Raw genomic sequence first — 24,502 nt, forward strand, 5'->3', positions numbered from 1 at the left:
TCACCACTCCTATTCAACATAGTGTTGGAAGTTCTGGCCAGGGCAATCAGGCAAGAGAAAGAAATAGAGTATTTAATTAGGAAGAGAGGAAGTGAAATTGTCCCTGTTTGCAGATGACATGATTGTATATTTAGAAAACCCCATTGTCTCAGCCCAAAATCTTCTTAAGCTGATAAGAAACTTCAGCCAAGTCTCAGGATACAAAATCAATGTGCAAAAATGACAAGCATTCCTATACACCAGTAACAGACAAACAAAAGGCCAAATCATGAGTGAACTCCCATTCACAATTGCTACAAAGAGAATAAAATACCTAGGAATACAACTTAAAAGGGATGTGAAGGACCTCTTCAAGGAGAACTGCAAACCAACCACTGCTTAATGAAACAAAGAGGATACAAACAAATAGAAGAACATGCCATGCTCATGGACAGGAAGAATCAATATCATGAAAATGGCCATACTGCCCAAGGTAATTTATAGATTCAATGCCATCCCCATCAAGCTACCAATGACTTTCTTCACAGAATTGGAAAAAAACTACTTTAAATTTCATATGGAACCAAAAAAGAACCCACATTGCCAAGACAATCCTAAGCCAAAAGAACAAAGCTGGAGGCATCACGCTACCTGACTTCAAACTATACTACAAGGCTACAGTAACCAAAACAGCATGGTACTGGTACCAAAACAGAGATCTAGACCAATGGAACAGAACAGAGCCCTCAGAAATAACACCAAACATCTACAACCAACTGATTTTTGACAAACTTGACAAAACAATAAATGGGGAAATGATTCCCTGTTTAATAAATGGTGCTGGGAAAACTGGCTAGCCATATGTAGAAAGCTGAAACTGGATCCCTTCCTTACACCTTATACAGATATTAATTGGAGATGGATTAAAGACTTAAATGTTAGACCTAAAACCATAAAAACCCTAGAAGAAAACCTAGGCAATTCCATTCAGGACATAGGCATGGGCAAGGACTTCATGACTAAAACACCAAAAGCAATGGCAACAAAAGCCAAAATAGACAAATGGGATCTAATTAAACTAAAAACCTTCAGCAGAGCAAAAGAAACTACCATCAGAGTGAACAGGCAACCTACAGAATGGGAGAAAATTTTTGCAATCTACTCATCTGACAAAGGGCTAATATCCAGAATCTACAAATAACTTAAACAAATGTACAAGAAAAAATCAAACAACCCCATCAAAAAGTGGGCAAAGGATAAGAACAAACACTTTTCAAAAGAAGACATTTATGCAGCCAACAGACGCATGAAAAAATGCTCATCATCACTGGTCATCAGAGAAATGCAAATCAAAACAACAATGAGATACCATCTCACCCCAGTTAGAATGGCGATCACTAAAAAGTCAGGAAACAACAGGTGCTGGAGAGGATGTGGAGAAATAGGAACACTTTTACACTGTTGATGGGAATGTAAACTAGTTCAACCATTGTGGAAGACGGTGTGGAGATTCCTCAAGGATCTAGAAATAGAAATACCATTTGACCCAGTGGTCCCATTACTGGGTATATACCCAAAGGATTATACACCATGCTACTATAAAGACACATGCAAATGTATGTTTATTGCAGCACTATTCACAATAGCAAAGACTTGGAACCAACCCAAATGTCCATCAATGATAGACTGGATTAAGAAAATGTGGCACATATACACCATGGAATACTATGCAGCCATAAAAACGATGAGTTCCTGTCCTTTGTAGGGACGGATAAAGCTGGAAACCATCATTCTGAGCAAACTATCACAAGGACAGAAAACCAAATACTGCATGTTCTCACTCATAGGTGGGAATTGGACAATGAAAACACTTGGACACAGGGTGGGGAACATCACACACTGGGGCCTGTCATGGGGTGGGAGAATGGGGGAGGGATAGCATTAGGAGAAATATCTAATGTAAATGACGAATTAATGGGTGCAGCAAGCCAACATGGCACAGGTATACATATGTAACAAACCTGCATGTTGTGCACATGTACCCTAGAACTTAAAGTATAAAAAAAAAACATATTGCAAATAAAGGAATGCACTTCTAAGTAACTTAATATTCCATGAAGAAAAACAAACTTAAATGAAAAAACAAGTTCCATGAAATGATAATGTAAATAAGTCCATATAAAAATTTCTAGGAAGCAGTTCAGCCATAACTAACAGGAAATTTATAATTTTAAATGCATATAATAAAGAAGATAAAATAATGCAAATTAAAAGCCTAAGCATTACTCTTAAGAAGTTAGAAAAATAAATCAATTTAATCCAAATAAAATAGAATAACAATTTATGAGATGAATTTAATGAAATGGAAATGAACCAAAAGAAAACATTGAAGAGTTCACAGCTTAGTTATTTGAAAAGACAGATAAGTCCCTGGTAAATTGTTAAAAACAAAAGAGAGAGAAATAGAACAAATGAAGAATATTAGGAAAAAATCAAGAGGCTTACCGCCTCTTGTAACTATAGACTTTACAGATATCAGAAGCCAATTGTATATTACAATGTCGTCTTTTACTAAAATTTGAAAGTTGAGACATAATGCATATATTTTTAGAAAAGTAAAGTTTGTCAAAGCTGACACAAGAATAGATTTAGCTGGGCTTGGTGGCTCATGCCTATAATCCCAGCTACTTGGGAGTCTTAAGTGGGAGGATCCCTTGAGCCCTGGAGGTCAAGTCTGCAGTGAGGTGTGATCCTGCCACTGCACTCCAGCCTGGGTAACAAAGTGAGACCTTGTCTCAGAAAATAAATAAATAAATAAATAAATAAATAAATAAATAAGGACCGATTAAAGTTGTATTTATTAAATTCATTAAATGTATAAATAAAAACCTTTCCACAAATAAATTCTCTTCTCATGGCTTTAATGGTGAATTCTACTAAAAATTTAAGAAAAATCATGACAGTAATTGTAAAAGGTATTCAAGAGTTCAGAAAAAGGGTGGCAGGATCATTTTTGTACACATTTTATGATGCCAGCATAACTTTAACATCAAAAGGTATAAGTGGAATTATAGCTATTCTCTGCACAATCATAGATATAATAAATGTCATAATTAAAATATTTGTAAACCATATAAAGCAAAAAAGGATAGTATTTTAAAAAGAGACAATGAAAAATAAAAACCTACCTAATCAGGAGAATCCAAAGCATTTGTGAAAATTCAACACCCATTAATAATAGCAACAACCGTGACAATGCTGCTATACGCAGGTAGAATTTTTGAATGACATTAACAAATTTGCTAAATATCAGGTCAATATAAACATGTTATTTAGAGTTCTCATACCACAAACAATTAGAAAATTAAGTTGAAACACTAGACCATTTGCCATTACATTGAAAATAAGACACCTAAGAGTAAATGTTTCCCTTGTTAGCACTCAACTACTGTCTCTCTAGAGGGCAACTCTTAAAACTTAGGTCCTTTGCCTCAATGGATCTTTATTTCCATGATTTTTAGATTACTCAGAGATCTAAAAATTGGTAAATTAAAAATATCATTTGAAATATGATTTAAAGAACCAAGCATGGGCTTATGTTTGCATCAGACATTGTTTTCTGACTAATTATAATTTTAAAAATTCATTTAAATAAGCATGTAGATTGTATTTTTAAATTTCAAGATCATTTCAAAGCTTTAAGGTTAAAGTACATTCTCATAATGTGGCACAACAACGGTTGCTAGTCCCATGCTACCTATGTAGTCTGCTGCAAATCTAGGCCAATAACACCCAGCCCTTGCTCTTGGCTTAATTGATACTTATTTTCTCTGAAGCAATGGGCTGAGCTGTGTATTGGCCCCTTTTAGCTATGGCTTGGATGCAGGGCACCAAGTCCTGCACAAAGCAGCATGGTCCTGGGCTGGCCCACAAAAACAGTTTTTCCTCCTAGGCCTCTAGGTTGGTGATGGGAGGGGCTGCCGAGGACACCTCTGACATGCCCTGGAGACATTTTCTCCATTGTCTTGGTGATTAACATTTGGCTCCTCGATACTTACACAACTTGAATTTCTCCTCAGAAAATGGTTTTGTCTTTTTTATTTCATTGTCAGTCTTCAAATTTTCCAAACTTTTATGCTCTGCTTCCCTTTAAAATGTAAGTTCCAAATTCAAACCATCCCTTTGAAATGCATAAAACTGAATGATTTTAAGAGCACCCAGGTTATATCTTGAACACTTTGCTATTAAAAATTTCTTCCACTAGATACCCTAAATCATCTCTCTCAAGTTCAAAGTTTCACAGGTCCCTAGAGCAGGGGCAAAATGCCACCAGTCTCTTTGCTAAAGCATAGCAAGAGTCACTTTTATTCCGGTTTGCAACAGGTTCCTCATCTCCGTCCTCAGCCTGGACTTCATTTTAGATATCACTATCTGCATTTTCGTCAAAGCCATTCAACGAGTCTCTAGAAAGTTCCAAACCTTCCCACATCTTCCTGTCTTCTAAGCCCTCCAAACTGTTCCAACCTCTGCCTCTTACCCAGTTCCAAAGTCAATTTCACATTTTTTGGTATCTTTGTATCAGCGTCCCACTCTCCGTGGTACCAATTTACTGTATTAGTCTGTTTTCACACTGCTATTAAGAACTGCTTGAGACATGGTAATGTATAAAGGAAAGAGGTTTAATTGACTCACAGTTCAGCATGGCTAGGGAAGCCTCAGGAAACTTACAATCATGGGGGAAAGCCAAGGGGAAGCAAGGCACCTTCTTCAGAAGCCTGCATGAAAGAGAAGTGCTGAGAGATGGGGGATGAGCTGCTTATAAAACCATCAGATCGGCTGGGTGCATTGGCTCATGCCTGTAATTCCAGTACTTTGGGAGGCTAAGGCAGGCAGATCACCTGAGGTCAGGAGTTCAAGACCAGCCTGCCCAACATGGCAAAACCCCATCTCTTTAAAAATACAAAAAATTAGCTAGGCATGGTGGCAGGTGCTTGTAATCCCAGCTACTCGGGAGGCTGAGGCAGGAGAATCGCTTGAACCCAGGAGGCGTAGGTTGTAGTGAGCTGAGATTGCACCACTGCACTCCAGCCTAGGCAACAAGAGCAAAACTTGGTCTTAAAATATATATATATATATATATATCAGATCTCCTGAGAACTCACTATCAGGAGAACAGCATAGGGGAAAGCCACCCTCATGATCCAATTACCTCCACCTGGTCTCTCCAGGTAGGGGTTATGTGGGTTTATAATGTGGGAATTATGGGGATTATAATTCAACATGATTTTAGTGGGGACACAAAACCTAACCATATCAAAAAGGTAATTACTACACTTAGCATTTGACATTACTACCTTTCTAATATTTTGATTAAGTTTTGTAAGTTGATTACGTGGTTACTCCTTTTTGCACTTTAAAACAGTATACATTTAGCTACCATTGTTGCCTTTAACATTGAATCGTTTTAGATGTGATTATCAGATAATTGAACTTATTATGCTGTTGCTTGTGTATTTGTTTTCACCTCTTCCACCAAAATAACTTTAAGCTTTAATTGATGGGAGAAAAGATTGTTCGTAAGTGTAGCTTGTGGCATCCACATTTAGACAAATCATTACCAGTGTATGTGCTCTGCTTGTGAGATTAACCCATTACAGAGTGAAATGGCCCGAATCTGTATTCTTTAGTTTCATAGTGTTTGACTCCTTTAACCATATCTTGAAAACACTTTTGAAGAAATCCGATGCATCCCGATGCAGAGTTGGAATAAGAAACTCTATTTAAACAACAATTGGCGAAATCAGTTTTCTGAAGTGTATTTGTATTGCCAGGCTGTGTGACTGTTCCTTTTTCAATGACAATTGCTTTTCAAATTACGGATATTTCTATTATGAATGCTGCACATCTAAACGTATCGGCATGTAGCTATGTCAAAAAGATTGGCTTTTTATGAAAGTTTAAGCCCTGTATACAGCAGAGTTCAGGTAAATCGTGATACTAATGTAAACTGCAACAATATAGTTCTGTAAGTTAATATATTTTCCTGTTCTGAAAAAAAAATCTTTTAATATATTGCCTGAGAAAAATATTAAAAAGAAAGGCATGCATGCATGAAATTTGAAGACAGTTCCCAAAGTAGAATTAATTAAGAAAAATTTAGATATGCCTAAAGTGGAAACATTGAAAAAATAAAGAGAGTCTATCCTATTTTATGCATATTAAACTTCCTCTGTATTCTTTCTTTCATTAGAAATAAATGTACAAAAATAACACATAAAAGAAATTGTATTGCATAACATTCTCTGCTTCCACCACATACAATTATTAACCATATAGCTTTGCATGAAAAAATTAACTAGGTCAATAGAGATTCTTTACTGTCAAAAATCAAGCTCATTTAAATAACAAAAGTTGATGTTATCAAATAAATGTACGCAGATACTATTAACGATTATATTATGAAGCAGATGCATTGACTAAACAGGACACTATGTATTTTTTTAAAAATTCTTTTAGATCGAGAGGTTACATGGGCATTTTTTTATATGGGTATGTTGTATGCTGGTGGGGATTGGGCCTGTAGTGTATGCATTACTCAAATAGTGAACATTGTGCCCAACAGGTTATTTTTCAACCCTTGCCCCTTCCCACTCTCTGCCCTTTTGGAGTCCCTGTTGTCTATTATTTTCATCTTTATGTTCCTTTGTCCCCATTGTTTAGCTTCCATTTATAAGTGAGAATGTGTGGTATTCGGTTTTCTATTTCTGAGTTAAGAACATTCTTGGCCAGGCGCAGTGACTCACAGCTGTAATCCCAGTATTTTGGGAGGCCAAGGCGGGCAGATCACTTGAGGCCAGGGGTTCTAGACCAGCCTGGCCAACATAGCAAAAACCCATTTCTACCAAAAATACAAAAATTAGGCATGGTGGCTTACACCTGTAATCCCAACTACTCGGTGGCTGAGACACGAGAATCACTTGAACCCAGGAGGTGAAGGTTACAGTGAGCTGAGATTGAGAGATCATGCCTCTGGCACTCCAGCCTGGGTTACAGAGTGAGTCTCTGCCACAAAAAAAAAAAAAAAAAAAAAAAAAAAAAAGAACTTCCTTTTTAAAATGCTTAAGCCAAGCAAGTTCATTTGCCAAAACTAACATTATGGTATTAGATTAGACAAATTTTATATATTGGTGATACTGACTTTTCCCTAATAAAGTACTCTAGTATTAACAGACAATTGAAAGTATATTTTTAAAAGTGGATACATTTATTTGTAGATATCAAAAATACTCCCTGGTAATTATTTATAAATAGCAACTGTCTATTTTTTTTTCACCCTTTGCTTCTGTAATGTAGACTAAATTTGTAATATCATTTATTTGATATCTTTAAAAATAAATAACCATTCTATGTACTAATTAGATCATGTATATGTGATAAATAACATTTGGGTTCAATTAGAAGACACAGGAATCAAAGAAGATATTCTTAGGGATTTTATATTACTAAAGCGATTGGACAAAGAGATAGCAAGGTAACACAGTGGATATAAATCAGAATTCTGACAAAGGGATAGAAAATTTGATGATGGAAACCTGGCAATTATCTAGATATCTGCCAGAAGTTTATAACTTCTAAAAACCATAAACATGTTAACTTCTCAGGTATATTTTCTAAAGAAAGTCTAAGGTAACAATGAATGCAAATTCTATTACATGATGAAAGAGACAAGGTGATTTGTAAAACAGAAAAATTGAATATGCCAATACAGAGCAGAGACCAAGCAGAGACAGCATTTTGGACAAAGTCAGACTGACATTCTAGTTTTTGGAAGCTTTTTTTTTTTTTTTTTTTTTTTTTTTTTTTCAGAAATATGATTAATAAAAATTGAAGCTTAGATACATTGTCAACAACTCTGTAAGAGTTCAAGATGATTGGGACATTGTTAAACAAGACATGATAATCAAATCCTCATTTTTTATGTAGCGACTAGGAGTTTCTCTTTTTTTTTTTTTAAATTATACTTTAAGTTCTAGGGTACATGTGCACAACATGCAGGTTGGTTACATATGTATACATGTGCCATGTTGGTGTGCTGCACCTATTAACTCGTCATTTAACATTAGATGTATCTCCTAATGTTATCCCTTCCCCCTCCCCCCAACCCACAACAGGCCCCAGTGTGTGAAGTTCCCCTTCCTGTGTCCATGTGTTCTCATTGCTCAATTCCCACCTATGAGTGAGAACATGTGGTGTTTGGTGTTTTGTCCTTGCGATAGTTTGCTGAGGATGATGGTTTCCAGCTTCATCCATGTCCCTACAAAGGACATGAACTCATCATTTTTTATGGCTGCATAGTATTTCATGGTGTATACATGCCACATTTTCTTAATCCAGTCTATCATTGTTGGACATTTGGGTTGGTTCCAAGTGTTTGCTATTGTGAATAGTGCCGCAATAAACATACGTGTGCATGTGTCTTTTAGCAGCATGTTTTATAATCCTTATACCCAGTAATGGGATGGCTGGGTCAAATGGTATTTCTAGTTCTAGATCCCTGAGGAATTGCCACACTGACTTCCACAATGGTTGAACTAGTTTACATTCCCATCAACAGTGTAAAAGTGTTCCTATTTCTCCGCATCCTCTCCAGCACCTGTTGTTTCCTGACTTTTTAATGATCGCCATTCTAACTGGGGTGAGATGGTATCTCATTGTGGTTTTGATTTGCATTTCTGTGATGGCCAATGATGATGAGCATTTTTTTACGTGTCTTTTGGCTGCATAAATGTCTTCTTTTGAGAAGTGTCTGTTCATATCCTTCACCCACTTTTTGACGGGGTTGTTTGCTTTTTTCTTGTAAATTTGTTTGAGTTCATTGTAGATTCTGGATATTAGCCCTTTGTCAGATGAGTAGACTGCAAAAATTTTCTCCCATTCTGTAGGTTGCCTGTTCATTCTGATGGTAGTTTCTTTAGCTGTGCAGAAGCTCTTTAGTTTAATTAGATCCCATTTGTCAATTTTGGCTTTTGTTGCCATTGCTTTTGGTGTTTTAGACAGGAAGTCCTTGCCCATGCCTATGTCCTGAATGGAATTGCCTAGGTTTTCTTCTAGGGTTTTTGTGGTTTTAGGTCTAACATTTAAGTCTTTAATCCATCTTGAATTAATTTTTGTATAAGATGTAAGGAAGGGATCCAGTTTCAGCTTTCTACATATAGCTAGCCAGTTTCCCAGCAGCATTTATTAAACAGGGATTCCTTTCCCCATTTCTTGTTTTTGTCAGGCTTGTTAAAGATCAGATGTAGATATGCAGCATTATTTCTGAGGGCTCTGTTCTGTTCTATTGGTCTATATATCTGTTTTGGTACCAGTACCATGCTGTTTTGGTTACTGTAGCCTTGTAGTATAGTTTGAAGTCAGGTAGCATGATGCCTCCAGCTTTGTTCTTTTGGCTTAGGATTGACTTCGAAATGTGGGCTCTTTTTTGGTACCATATGAACTTTAAAATAGTTTTTTCGAATTCTGTGAAGAAAGTCATTGGTAGCTTGATGGGGATGGCATTGAATCTGTAAATTACCTTGGACAGTATGGCCATTTTCACAATATTGATTCTTCCTACCCATGAGCATGGAATGTTCTTCCATTTGTTTGTATCCTCTTTTATTTCGCTGAGCAGTGGTTTGTAGTTCTCCTTGAAGAGGTCCTTCATGTCCCTTGTAAGTTGGATTCCTAGGTATTTGATTCTCTTTGAAGCAATTGTGAATGGGAGTTCACTCATGATTTGGCTCTCTGTCTGTTATGTGTGTATAAGAATACTTGTGATTTTTGCACATTGATTTGAAAGGGATAAATTCCTTGACACATACACCCTCCCAAGACTAAACCAGGAAGAAATTGAATCTCCGAATAGACCAATAACCGGCTCTGGAATTGAGGCAATAATTAATAGCCTACAAACCAAAAAAAGTCCAGGACTAGATGGATTCACAGCCAAATTCTACCAGAGGTACAAAGAGGAGCTGGTACCATTCCTTCTGAAACTATTCCAATCAATAGAAAAAGAGGGAATCCTCCCTAACTCATTTTATGAGGCCAGTATCATCCTGATACCAAAGCCTGGCAGAGACACAACAAAAAAAGAGAATTTTAGACCAATATCCCTGATGAACATCGATACAAAAATCCTCAATAAAATACTGGCAAACCAAATCCAGCAGCACATCAAAAAGCTTATCCACCATGATCAAGTGGGCTTCATCCCTGGGATGCAAGGCTGGTTCAACATATGCAAATCAATAAATGTAATCCAGCATATAAACAGAACCAACAACAAAAACCACATGATTATATCAATAGATGCTGAAAAGGCCTTTTACAAAATTCAACAATGCTTCATGCTAAAAACTCTCAATAAATTAGGTATTGATGGGACGTATCTCAAAATAATAAGAGCTATCTATGACAAACCGACAGCCAATATCATACTGAATGGGCAAAAACTGGAAGCATTCCCTTTGAAAACTGGCATAAGACAGGGATGCCCTCTCTCACCACTCCTGTTCAACATAGTGTTGGAAGTTCTGGCCAGGGCAATCAGGCAGGAGAAGGAAATAAAGGGTATTCAATTAGGAAAAAAGGAAGTCAAATTGTCCCTGTTTTCAGATGACATAATTGTATATCTAGAAAACCCCATCGTCTCAGCCCAAAATCTCCTTAAGCTGATAGGCAACTTCAGCAAAGTCTCAGGATACAAAATCAATGTGCAAAAATCACAAGGAGTTTCTCTCTTAAAAAAACACGATTGTCATATGTGAGCTTTCTCTTTAATTTGCATTTGAAATTATCTGTAAAAAAGTGAAAAAGATGCCTTACAAACACAATAGAATAGGAATTATATCAGAGTTTAACAGGTATAATAAGCTCATATTTGTAAAAATATTAAGAAATAATTAAAATAATTTGTATACTAACTGAAATGTATAGTACAGAAAATAATAATCCCACAGCAGTGATAACAGAAACCATAAACTGGCTCAGTTAACTCAAATGAAATATTCTTCACCAATCACTCCGAAATTCGATTCTTGGATAAAAAGTAAACTTGCAAATGTATCACTATGTTATGAGGTATGATGGAGAAAATAGGGTCACACACTGGAGAATCACTAAAATTCAAGAGCAAGGTGAGAGAACATTTGTTTTATAAAGAAGGGGAAAGAAGAGGTAACATTATATATTTGTATGTGTTGGAGGAAGTGAGGGACTATGCGATGCCTGCTTAAATATTTATTTAACCCTTAAAAAACTTAAAATATTGACATTTTATTTCCATTTTGTATTAAGTAACGAATGTCTAGCTAATGTATATATGTTCCTCAGATGAGGCAGCACTGGAATTTTTACAATATATCTGATTATCCATCAATGTATTCCCCTACTCTAAGTGAAAACAAGGGGAAAAACAATCTACCCAGAGACTAGTTGTATTCAAATAAAAAAAAAGATTTTCAGCTTACAAATACATATGGAGGGAAATCGAGAAGGATAGAGACTTATTTGGAGATGGAGGCAGGGGTAAGGAGCACATAGGATCTTGCTAAACATGTATCTTTCGAGCAGTGATGGAAAGGCGGTGTAAGAGTGAGCCCAGTAAACATAATGAGGAAGTTGATCTCTTCTGTATCCTGAAGTACTTTCTTCACTGTCACTTCATGAAAACACATGCTTTTCTGGTGTTACTGTCACTCACCCCCACTTCTCAGTACTTTTATTTTCCTCCTCATCTTGGCTGACAAACTAATGGGCTCAGAACATGCAGAGAAATTTAAGTTTTAACTGTGATATCCTTTGGTGAATTACCTTCTTTGGAAAATATTGAACTGGTTGAAATTAGTTATAATGTTCTAAGAAATGATATTAATTCAATGTATTTCAGAAACAGGAAATATTATTTTCACAGCTCTATCTTCTCTCTCTTTGTTTCTCGTTTTTCTAAGGAAAGGGTTGAATGAAGACACCTAAGCATTATGATAATTTTCAAAAGAGGAAAATATCTTTTTGTCTGTTTATTCTGATATTTATTTTTTAAGAGCAGACTGGCCATACCTATTGAAATGCATGTTCTTCTCTTGGGCCACCGTAAATTCTAACTTACTCTGCTTTTTAGTGTACATTAAGTCCAGATTCTAAAGAATTGCTTTCTCCTGAGCACTAGAGAGGAGAAGTTATTCATAAATCACGGAGGGTCTTGTTTAGCCTCTGCCATTATTTTAGAGATTTGGGGCACCTCACCATCCTTCCAGGATTCAGGCTCCTCGTCTGTAACATACAGGGACTAGATCATGATCTTGAAGGCCTCCTGAAAAAAATAATAAAACCAAGACTCCACTGTTCTTGCATTTACTACTTAGACCAACATACAGTGACAAGCTATTCTGAATCAACACTGGGATATTTATATTTGTGCAAACAATACTTTATGTCTCCTCCAACAGGTATTCATGTGAAAACATTGCATCTAATTGACCCCACAGTACCATGGCTGATTAAGAAAAAAAAATCAATGCGTTTGCAATGCTAGAAAATAAAGTGTGATGAATGTTTAGAAATTATATACTGTGTTTTTCCTAAAATCTAATGCAGGATACAGCAATTTAGTTGATTGTTTTATGACCTGAATTTGAAAAAATAACTCAAGTTGGAAGAAAAGATCTTTTAAAAATATTTTTAAACAGAAATAATACAGTGTAATTAAAATCAAGAGAACAAGCAAAATTAAATTTATGATTTAGAGTTTGTCTTTTCTTTAGGTTATTCACACCATCAGTGCCACTGATAAAGACGATTTTGCCAATGGACCAAGGTTTAACTTCTTTCTTGATGAACGCCTGCCTGTAAATCCAAACTTCACTCTGAAGGACAATGAAGGTGAACATATATACACATATTTGTTTATCTATGTGGTATCTGCTTTGACCTTATATGTAATAGGCTTTATTCTTATATACACACAAACATCTTGCAAATCAGCATTCAAAGTCAGTTTGATGCTACTGTGTTATGATCTGTGAATAGCTTGTATTTAAAATTGAGCCATATGTACAAGTAACTTTCATTGAATTTATTCAGAAGCATCTCTTTAAACAAGAAATGTACATGTAATATGCTCTTGGGCAAATTTTAAGAGAAATCTTAGCTGACAAACTTGTTTATGAGAGCTGCTGCCACTGCTTGGAGGTAGAAAATATTCAAATTAGGAAAAAATGAAAAATATATCCTAGAGACAGTTACTAAAGGAAATGCAATGCTTGCAATCATCTTGTATGAGCAAGGCTATCAAGATGTGCTTTACAAATTATATTTCCTCTTGTTATTATAAGCATTGTCCAAAATATGGGTAGAAGGATACGCACAAGTATGCAGCGTATTTTGGAAATTTTTGAATCATTTTTATTTAGCCTTCTGTATAGTGTGGTTAAAAATAATCCCATAATTTAGTAACTACGGAAGTTTTTTCATTATTTAGATGTCCTCTTTGGTACATTTCTCAAGGTTCCATATAAGTCATTCTTCATACATTAGGGAAACATTAAGCCATATGGTATGTGCAATTTTCTGATTAGGATCAACTTTTTCTTTGTCCAAACTATATATTTGATTATGTTTATCTGAATATGCTGCTATTTGGAATTTAACACTTGCCTCAGAATCACATGCAGAAAACAGTGGCACATACATTTTGAAGTAAACATTGAATTCCCTTTCTCTTCACTTCCGGGAGAAGATTTTCAAATGCAAGTCACTAAATGACAACCTGCCAAAAGCATTTTTCCCATTTTCCTTGAACATCTTTAAATATAACAAAGTATCAAAATGCGCACAAAGCCAAAAGATCTATATGAACACTTAAAGCTTAATTGTCTCTCACATTTTAAGTGGCCCTATGTCAGCTCTGCTTATGGGAATCAATATTTGTGCATGTTTGTGTATGACAAATTGCATTTAACTGACTATTGTACATTTACTTACATTAGAACAGGCTGTCTTATAATTCAAATATACTTAGTATGATTAAATATGTGAAACTTGTGAAAAAATCATATTTTTCCATATTTCAAAGAATTGTAAAATTTGGCAGAGGTTATTTAACTTGCTTCCTTAGGAGATTGGAATCATATGTTGATCCATGTACTTATGTTTCAGTTGCATTTTTTTCTATTCCAATAAAAATTTATATTTTAAAATAATTAAAATTTGATAACATTACAATGAAAATTTGACTTCGATTTGAAGATGTGTTCAATTCAAGCAGTTTAACCTACATAGGTATAACTCTGAATGTATTTTAGAAAAAACAGAATAATTTTGCTATTATTGAATCCCACATTCTTTTTTTTTTTTTTTCTTTTTTAAGAGGGAGATTTGCTCTGGTACCATGCCTGGCTAGTTTTTTGTTTGTTTGTTTGTTTGTTTGTTTGGTTTTTTCAGTAGAGACAGGTTTTCACCATGTTGGCCAGGCTGATCTCGAACTCCTGACCTCAGGTGATCTACCCGCCTCGGCCTCCCAAAGTGCTGGGAATACAGGAATGAGCCTCTGCCCCTGGCCAAATCCCACATTCTTAATGAGAAGTTCTTCATAAAAGATTGTTATAGCTGGAATTTGTGAATTAAATTAAAATTATATATATATAATTGTAATTATATATGTAATTATATATATGTTTATATATGTAATTGTAATTATATATTTTTTATATATATGTAAATGTAATTATATATAGTTGTATATATTGAGAGAGAGTTTCCCTCTTGTTGCCCAGGCTGAATTGTAATGGCGTGATCTCTGCTCACTGCAACCTCCAGCTCCTGGGTCCAAGCGATTCTCCTTCCTTGGCTTCCCAAGCAGCTGGGATTACAGGCGCCCACCACCACGCCTGGCCATTTTTTTGTATTTTTTAGTAGAGACAGGGTTTCATCATGTTGGCCAGGTTGGTCTCAAACTCCTGACCTCAGGTGATCTGCCTGCCTCAGCCTCCCAAAGCTCTGGGATTACAGGTGTGAGCTACCGTGACTGGCCGCTAATTACCCATTATATTTGAAATGTCTTAATTAAATGATTTGACAACATTACTAGTGTCAGAACTCACATATAGGTTTTCTCCTAAAAAATATATACATGCTTTTAAAAGAGTTTGTGTGTACATTTTTTAACATTTAACTATGCAAATGAAGTTTACATCAGCTACAGTAGCTTGAGTGTGAGAAGTCTGTGGATGGTTGCATAGTGCTAAAGATGTTTAAAATTTTTGTTAGAATATTTTTACAATTTTTGAGTATTGAAATTATAAATAACACAGAAATAATTTATCTTGGATAGAAAAAAGCAGCAATTCTTTTGGATGGAAATATTGACACATAGCTGAAAACATGTACTTGAGTTAACAGTCTTGGTTGTCCTCCATAAATTCAGCCCCTAAACCTCCTGAGCCTCAGTTCTTAAATCCATTTTCCATGATTACAATCACTGGCTTAGTACCCTTGGTAGATTTAATAATACCATATATAAATATATTAGAATCAAATGGTCTTGCCTCCATAGACAAAGCAATTATAGATAATACTGTATAAAGATGAAATTAAAAATAAAATAGCCCTACCAAACTGTATACATACATGCATATGCACATGCTTACATACATATATTTATTCAAGTACTCTGGAGATCAATTAAAATGAAAATACAGTGGAATAAGGGTCAGAAAATGCTGGACTGCAGGGTCTTGTGTGCTTGGGCTTTGTATTATGTAAGTTAAGTGACATTTACATGCCCACAGAACATTAAAAAAAAAAACTAGAAGAAAATTTATCATTTTCTGTGCCTATGTAAGTTAACTGACATTTACAAGCCCCCAGAATATAAAGAAATAAATCTAGAAAAAAATTATTACTTTCTGTGCCTACTTCTCACATGAAAGTCTGTATTGAGAGAAACAACAGAAATCAGACATAGCCCCGAAACCAGGACGAGTGATCAGAAAGCTATTGGTTTAGTGACATCTCCCAAATTGCTATATGACAAAAAGCAAGGGCACAGAAACAGATTTTTCAAAAAAAGAGAGAGAGAAAGAGATGCATGTTGTTGTTCATGATAAGCCTGAGAACCAAAAATTTAAAAGATAGTGAATGAATTGAGAAAGAAATCAGAAAAATGAATTTGCTCTGACTGATGAAAAATGCATAAATTATGACAAAAATGCTTTTGTTACTTCAAAATACAGAAATAAATTAATAACATATTTACAAAAAAGATAAAAAATTGGTTAGACAAAATGAGGCAACAGTAAAAGAAATATGTATAAAAAATTAGAAAATTCATATCAAAATAAAATTATAGTTTTGACATATATAGAGAACTATATAGATCCACATAGAGATATGTAGAAATTTAATGATATATATGTAGCTATATATATGTTCAGAAATTTTAATTTTAATTATATGTATGCACACATATGTATATATAGCACATATATGCAATTATAGCTATTGAACAACTAGGAACTACATAAAATTGTATAAATATTTAGTACAATTGAAATCTATAGTTGGGAAAGAATCTGTAGTTAGGTAGAAAAGAAGTGGGATCAGATAGAAAGCAAAGACTGTAACTGTAATGTCTTATATCTTAAAAAGAGATCAGAAACAAATGTGGCATAATAATGTGTTTCAAATCTAAGTGGTAATGTTTTCTTTTAATTTCTACATGAGGGACAGAGTTCACTAAAACAAGTTTAGCATGTTTCCAGGCACAAAATTGGAGCTCATGTATTCATTCAACCAACGTGCATGTAAACACTATTCCTGTAGGTTTCTGTGGCAAGTGATGATCTCATCACAGGTGTGGTCAGGACCTATTTCTTGTTCTCAAAGACATCTTGCACACACTGAAATGGAGCAAAGAATAAACATGCTGCTCAACCAGCATATAAGAGATGTGTCTGTCCTGGAATGGGGAATTAGGATTAGTTCCTAAAGATGGAGATACGTAACTTGACAACTGAATGATGAATGAAGCTTAACAAGAAAAGAGGGAATGGCTAAAATTTATAGGCAAGAAGTTTAGCAAGCCTAAAGGCCCTAAGATATGAGGAAGAGTAGCAGAGTGAGCTTAAGGAACTGGCTAAAGTTCCATATAAAGTCAACATAGGTATTGAAAGTGGAAATTAAAGTTAGAGTTGTCTGGAGAGGCAATCTATAGCCAGCTTGATTTCCTAGGCTGTGAGAAGTCAATCTCAGTTTTTGTTTCTTTAAAAAATCAATCATAATTTCAATGGAAGATATCGAAACTAACTTTTTAACATGAGTGATGTAGTACGATTTCTAAAGGAATATTTTGGCTGATATGTAGATAATCGATTGAGCAAGGAAGTGCAGTGGTATCAATCATCTTTAATTGTAACTATTCTAAAATACCTTAAGACTACAGAACAGTTTCCCTTTGTGAACAATAATACCAGGACTTCTTCAGATCTTCAATTCTTCTCCTCAGGATATTCATGCTAGGGCACAATTTCTCATGAAACTCTTGCATTTCTTCATGTCTTGCGAGCAGAGGCATTAATTTTTTATTTTCTTCCGACTATCTCTTCTGCAGTGTTTGTATAACAATCAGCCTTGGAAGATACAGTGTCTTCCTTAGGTTGAAAAGACTTATTTATTTGATGTATAGTATTAATAAGGATAATGATACTCTCTGATACAGAGATTGGGCATGTTTTCTTACAATTTATTATCAAAGATCCAGGCTCCCTAAATTTAAGATTCCTTAGTTGAGGCACAAACCCACTGTGTGCTGCACACCACCTGGGGCCTCCACATCACTCCTCTTCACCTTAAGGTATAAGGAAACAAATCTGAAGAAGAACTTATGCTCCTTGCTGTGATGTAAGTAAAAAATCCTTTGTCTTTGACTCAGGAGGCTTGTATTTTCTTCCAGCATCTATAACACTGTGTCAGGCTAACTGACTAGCATGTAAGTAGGTACAATCTCAGCTCACACCCTTTACATTTCTTGACACTTTATGGAAGTAACTCCTACGAGCAACTATTGTAAAAACACCTATGTTCTTATTATAACTTCTTAATGCATGCATTCTGAGTTCATACCAGAGAATACTTTAGCAGTGTTTATGCCTAGAATCACATAAGGTAGCTAATTTCCTCACACCAAGAAGATCTTCGCCCATCTATACTCTGATGAAATTCTCCTATTTAATATCTAAATCTGCTTTGCTAAATAACTAAATGTAACACAATGTTCCATGGTTTTGTCAGATCTTTCCCATTCCCATGGGATCTTTCCTGACATATGTTCTAACCCTCTTGAATTTGGAATCTGATAATTCACCTGAACGTTGCAGAACAAATGTCTTCTTTAATGTTCCATCATGTTTATTTTTAAAATTTCTTTATTTTGGACCTAGGTTTTATTACTGTGACATGTGCTGGGAATATATTGGTGGAAATACTAGCACGGAGCTAATGAACTGCTTAAGGAAGCAACAGTCATATACGAACAAATACATCCATTCAAAGAAAATGTGGTCTATACACATACAGCTTTGGTTGATATCCATTTGATTATTTTGTAGACATGTAAATCACTAGTGAAATTCTTTATTTTTAACATTTTCTTTAGCATTTTATTCTTAATAATTTTACAATCATTGTCAGCCTTTTCTAATATCTAGAACAAATGCCAGTTTTTTGTTTGTTTGCCTTTTTTTTTTTTTTTTTTTTTTTTGTCCTGGTGGGGGTAGGGGAAAGTGGAGACAGGACTGGAACACATGGTCTTATTTCTTGATATATATAGAATTTTTTATTGAATGTCACATGTTTTGTGCTGCTATAGTGGAATACCTGAGACTGAGAATTTGTATAGAAGAAAAATTTATTTCTCACAGTTGTGGAAGCTGGGAAGTCTAAGATCATTTGTTGTCTGTAAGGGCCTGGGCTCTGCTTCCAAGATGACACCTTTGGACAGAAGGAACACTTTTCTTTATGTGGCAGGACAGTGGAAGAGAAAAAAATCTCACTCCTGAAAGCCTTTTTTTTTTTTTTTTTTGAGATGGAGTGTCACTCTGTTGCCTGAGCTGGAATGCAGTGGTGCAATCTCAGCTCACTGAAACCTCCGCCTCTCAGGTTCAAGCGATTCTCCTAACTCAGCCTCCCGAGTATCTGGGACTACAGGCACTTTCCACCACACCTGGCTAATTTTTGTATTTTTAGTGGAGACAGGGTTTACCATGTTGGCCAGACTGGTCTTGAACTCCTGACCTCAAGTGATCCACCCGCCTTGGCCTCCCAAAATCCTGGAATTACAGGTGTGAGTCAATGTGCCCGGCCTGAAAGCCCTTTTTACTGTGGCATTAATTCCTTCATGGGACTGGAGCTCTCAAGACCTAAACACCACCCATTAGGCCCCACCTCCCAACATTATTGTGTCGGTGACTAAGATTCCAACACATGAATTTGGGACGGGACAAAAACATTCAAGCTATAGCATTAACAGAAGATCAAATGATAATATATTTCCCAAGAGAGTATTCACCATTTCTCTGGTAAGCAATTAGAGAGGATTGTAGTCACTTTAATCCACTCAGAGTCTGAACTGAGTCACAGCTGATCTGCAGTTTTGTTTAGTTTCAGTTTGTCTCTGATTTGTCTGTTTTTAGAGGATGACCCTCTAGGGCTCTAGACTGAGAGCCTCCTTGTGCACTCACAGTGGCCTTTAGCTTTAATCACTGTTCAACACCAAGATATAACAAAAAAGCTTTTCTTTTGTCTTCCAGGGCTTTTCAGCTTAGAGGTTTAGCATTCTGTTAAACTTCCAATTTAACTTTCAATCTAAATTTTGAATGTAACAAATGTCTTTAGGGAAAATCAGCCATGTCCCTCAATTTCCAATTTAATTGTAGATCCAGGAAACTTCCAAAAACTCCCCTCGTTTCTCTGTCCCCAGCTTAGAATCCCAGCCTCTTCTTAGTTCCTAATATAAGTAAATACCTATAGAAGAAAGGCTGTTTTGCAACCAACGGTTTGCTTCTTCTCTAGAATATTAACTCCTCTATTTATCTCACTTCAGCAGTTTTCTGCTGCCCATAAGTGGAGATATTCTTTTCTTTCTTTCTTTCTTTCTTTCTTTCTTTTTTTTTTTTTTTTTTTTTTTTTGAGACAGTTTCACTCTTTTTGCCCAGGCTGGAGTGCAACGGCGCGATCTTGGCTTTCGGCAACCTCAGCCTCCTGGGTTCAAGCCGAGTAGCTGGGATTACAGGCATGTGCCACCACGCCCGGCTAATTTTGTATTTTTAGTAGAGACGGGGTTTCTCCATGTTGATCAGGCTGGTCTCAATCTCCCGACCTCAGGTGATCTGCCCATCTCGGCCTCCCAAAGTGCTGGGATTACAGGTGTGAACCACAGCTCCCGGCTGAGATTTTATTGATATTTTAAGCTTCTCTCTTTGGTTTTAGTGGGAGAATTTGTCGATCAAAAACTGCGTATTTTACCTAGACCTACATTTTATAAATGAAGAACCATTTGTTTGAGAAAAGTTTCATTAAGTAATTGGGACATAAATGGAGTTTCAGAGAAAGGATGCTGTTCAATGATAGTCTAATTATCATGAAGATGATTGCTGCCTGGATATTCCTTTGAATGCTACAGATATTTGCTCTTTCAAATTTAATTAAATTGGGTTAGAACCCCATCTCATGTACCTAGCAAATCCAAGTTTCTCTCCAAAATCTCTGAGGATTAGTCACCATTTCAACCAATATTCCCTGTTTCTCAGGCACTTGTTGCCTCTATTACTTTTACATGCCTGCTACATATCCTTCCCAAAGAATTCTTCCCGAAGAATTATGTTCTCACAGTACGAACTGTTAATGAAAGTTTGAGTGTACAGACTGCAGGGAAAGGAAAGGCCAGCTTAGTAGCCATCTGAAAAGGGATATCAGGTGACAGAAATTATAGCCTAAGAATCGATTTCCAACTCATTCTCTTTTCCAAATCTTAACTGGGATAACATGGACAGCTAAATAAACTTGACCTATGGATGGATCCCAAAAGTCACCTCCAAGGCAGAGAGACTTTGAGATTTACAGGAAGATATTTAGATGCTGACTCAATTCTACCTACTATCCCTTACTATGTTGGAGGAATCTCTGGGAATCAGAGCTCAAAACACCTTTCTTAGAGAAAGATCAGAGGACATGGCAGGGGTCAAGTTAGTTCAAGGACAGAGGCAGTTATTATGAATTAGGACATATTGAACGTGATTATATATCTAAGTGAGACTTTTTGAGCTAATATGAAAATTAAAAAAATCTGGTAAGATGATACAATTCAAATGGACACTATTAAAAACTGCATCAGTGAGCAGAAAGTTCAAAAGGGGAAACAAATAGAATGTTTCGGAGTTAGACTCTAGAAACAGCTTGCTGCTGTTTGAAGCCTGGCTTCTCTAGTAATTATAGGTGAAACTATGGCCACTTCCTTATGTTTACGGGATCTCTGTTTTCTCTTTTGTAAAATGGAGATATATAGGCAATTATTATTTTATCAGTGTACATAGAGATGAAACAATAAAGAATTTGAAAACACACATGCAATGTAATGAGTCATAATAGGCACATTGAAGATAACTAAAACATAAATAAATGGATGGAAAAACAATAATGGAATAACTAAAGAAATTATCCTGAGTGAAGAAAAATATAGATTTAAGAGTGAAAATCTTCTAACTTGACAGATGATGAAATAATGTCACAGATTTCCACACAGTGAATTTAAATTGTAAAAGTAGTAGATAGTGTCAAAATACTCATTTGTAAAATTAGAAGTGAACAGCCAGTTGATCTTCTTTTAGTGATATTTGAAAGAAAGAACTACAATAAAAGAATCCTTTTCTAAGATAACACTAATGAGACAATTAAGCAATGGTATTTCAAAATACTGAATGTTACAGAAAACAACAACTGTATTATTTATAATAAAATTCATTTGGCAAAAAGTTACAATAAGGGATTTTTCAATATTGACTATGTAACTGTTGGAGCTATTATTGCCAAATGAAAATAAGATGAAATAAGAATAAACATTTTTCAAAGGTGAAGTGTAAAATAAACTTTCTCTAAACTAATGTGATTAAATATTTACCAGAAACAATGAAGTGTTGAATATAATCACATATAAAAACAATGATAAATTGATTGAAAATATAGTATTTCTTATGAAATGTCTATTAAATACACTTTGCATATCGTCAATATGAATATATTCACTTATTGGACCTAATTCAAAATGAAGACAAACGCTTTACACACACACACACACACACGTGCATGCACACACACACACACACACACACCCCAATTCCCTCGGGCTGACATTTTAAGCTATCTGTCCAGCATGTACCACTCTAGCGTCACATCAAATTATTATTTATCATCACCCTTCCTTATGTTCCTTGGAAAGAATGCCTTTCTTCTTAAGAGAAATTCTGTAGACAGTTCTTAACATTGTTTTTCTTCTGCTAGTTAATTTTTCCAGTGTTATGTACTGTCTGCTGGGTATACAGCAGTTATTTAAACTGTTCTGATTCAAGGAATTCAAAGACACAGGTCCTGCTTTCAAGGGGCTTGCTGTCTAGTTGGGGAAATGAGGATGATATGAAATGTAATTATGTAATTTGCAGTTGATGGAGGTGAAATGTGAGCTACTTTAGAGAGATCACTACAAATTGTATTGTTAAAAGTGGTAGAACATGGTTTGACTTTAAGGATAGAGTCTGTTCCACCAGGGAGAGTGAAGCAGAGATTACTTTTCAGTAAGTAGTAGATTAAAACAACATAGAGATGACAGAATGCAGCGTCAATTACTTGGTTGGAAAAATCTAGAGAGGGAAATGTAGCAAAGAAGAGACTCGATGGCATTTTAATTCACTCATGAGAACATACTAATGACTAAGCACTGTGCCTTATTCTGTACTCCAGTATAAGATACTCTGACATTCATTCTTTAGTTGCTTTAGTACCAAATTGTGGTGGCTAGAAAAAATTGTGCCAAGAAATCCTCCATATTTATCTGGAAAGTTATTTCTCCCAATTTATTAAATATTTAACATTGATTCAGAGAATAACCAAGTGAAGGGTTTTTCTTTTATAATATATATTGTAAAATACATAATTTTGCTTAATATTGACCTTATTTTTATCATTAATTAATATGTTGGTAATAACATAACTTTATTTAAAATTTAAAAACCAGAGTTCAAAGATAATTTTTAAGTTAGAGCATTTAAAGTTGTATTTTCTAAAACAACAAAAAAGTATGAAATGTTTTATGATTAAAATGTAGTTTTTTTCTTACTTTAAGTTGTGATGTCAACTTTTAATTTTAACATCAAATAATTTCATTGTATAATTTCAACTGCTTAACTTCACATCTATAGTGAATAAACTATGGCCATATTATTACTAAATTTATGAATATAGGCTTGAGCCAGACTTCCAGGAATACAATAACCATGTTCATTCATTTGTAATATGCAAGTGCAACCTAATCCCCCAATATGAAATCATTAGTCTACAAAGATAAATCCATTCTGTTTCAAGATCTTCCTGCTGTTTCTTGAGGGAATGTGCTTTATTTGATGTAAAGAGATTTGCCAACCTAATTCTCCGGCTTAATTCTAACTGTAAGGTACATTTGTAAATCTTACAGATTTTATTAGGGCAAAAGATTATTAGTAATTGTGTGTGCATTTCTATCTCTGTTTACAGGGTTCTAAATCACATTTAATTTGTCTTTTACATTTGAAAATGCTTATTTTTTTTTTGATGATTTGCCATCAGGAATATCTACTACTCACATCGGTTTTTATTATGTTCTCTTTTTTTGTATGTGTTTTCCATTCTCATAGATACTTGAATTCTTTAAAAATAAATGAGTCAACAAACACATTATTTCTAAGACAAGAAAAAATGCACTGGAAATTAATTTTTTTAATCCTATGAAACAAGATTTCTTGGAGTGTCATTATTACTTTGTTGGTGGCATTCTGAAGATTTACTGTTTTCTTTGGCTTTATTACTTGTTTTTTTTGCAGCATTCATTCTTCTAAAAATGATCATAACATTTATAAGTTGCTTTATAATTTTTAACAAAACACTTAAAAGGAAACAGGAAAACTTTTTTTTCTTGTGGCTATTTGGGGTTGGCGAAAGAAGATATAACTTTAAGCTGATGTTGCATAGAAGTTACAATAAGGGATATTTTCAGTGTTGACTATGTAACTGTTAGAAAGATGTCTTTTGGAGTGTTTTCAAATTTCACACTCCATTGGTAGGGAAATGCAGGTATGTAGTTTGATACACATTGGAAATCAAGGGAATTTTTAAATGTTTATCTTGTATTTCTTTGGCATTGCCAGCTTTGTAGCAGTCAACATTCCCGTAGTTTATTTTT

The 24,502-nt window shown here is 35.1% G+C and overlaps 1 protein-coding gene across 5 annotated transcripts in view; it reads left to right on the forward strand.

The window, feature by feature from the left end:
• CDH18 (cadherin 18) overlaps positions 1-24,502 on the forward strand; it is a 1,104,671-nt gene that overhangs the window by 1,060,028 nt on the left and 20,141 nt on the right. For all 5 annotated transcript variants that reach the window (XM_014344962.5, XM_055112494.1, XM_008971208.4 and 2 more), the window contains one exon: positions 12,786-12,903. In XM_014344962.5, the coding sequence (XP_014200448.1) occupies positions 12,786-12,903 (118 nt within the window). The remainder of the gene's footprint in view (positions 1-12,785; positions 12,904-24,502) is intronic.

Source organism: Pan paniscus, chromosome 4 (assembly GCF_029289425.2).
Source record: "Pan paniscus chromosome 4, NHGRI_mPanPan1-v2.0_pri, whole genome shotgun sequence".
NCBI classification, from domain to species: Eukaryota; Metazoa; Chordata; class Mammalia; order Primates; family Hominidae; genus Pan; species Pan paniscus.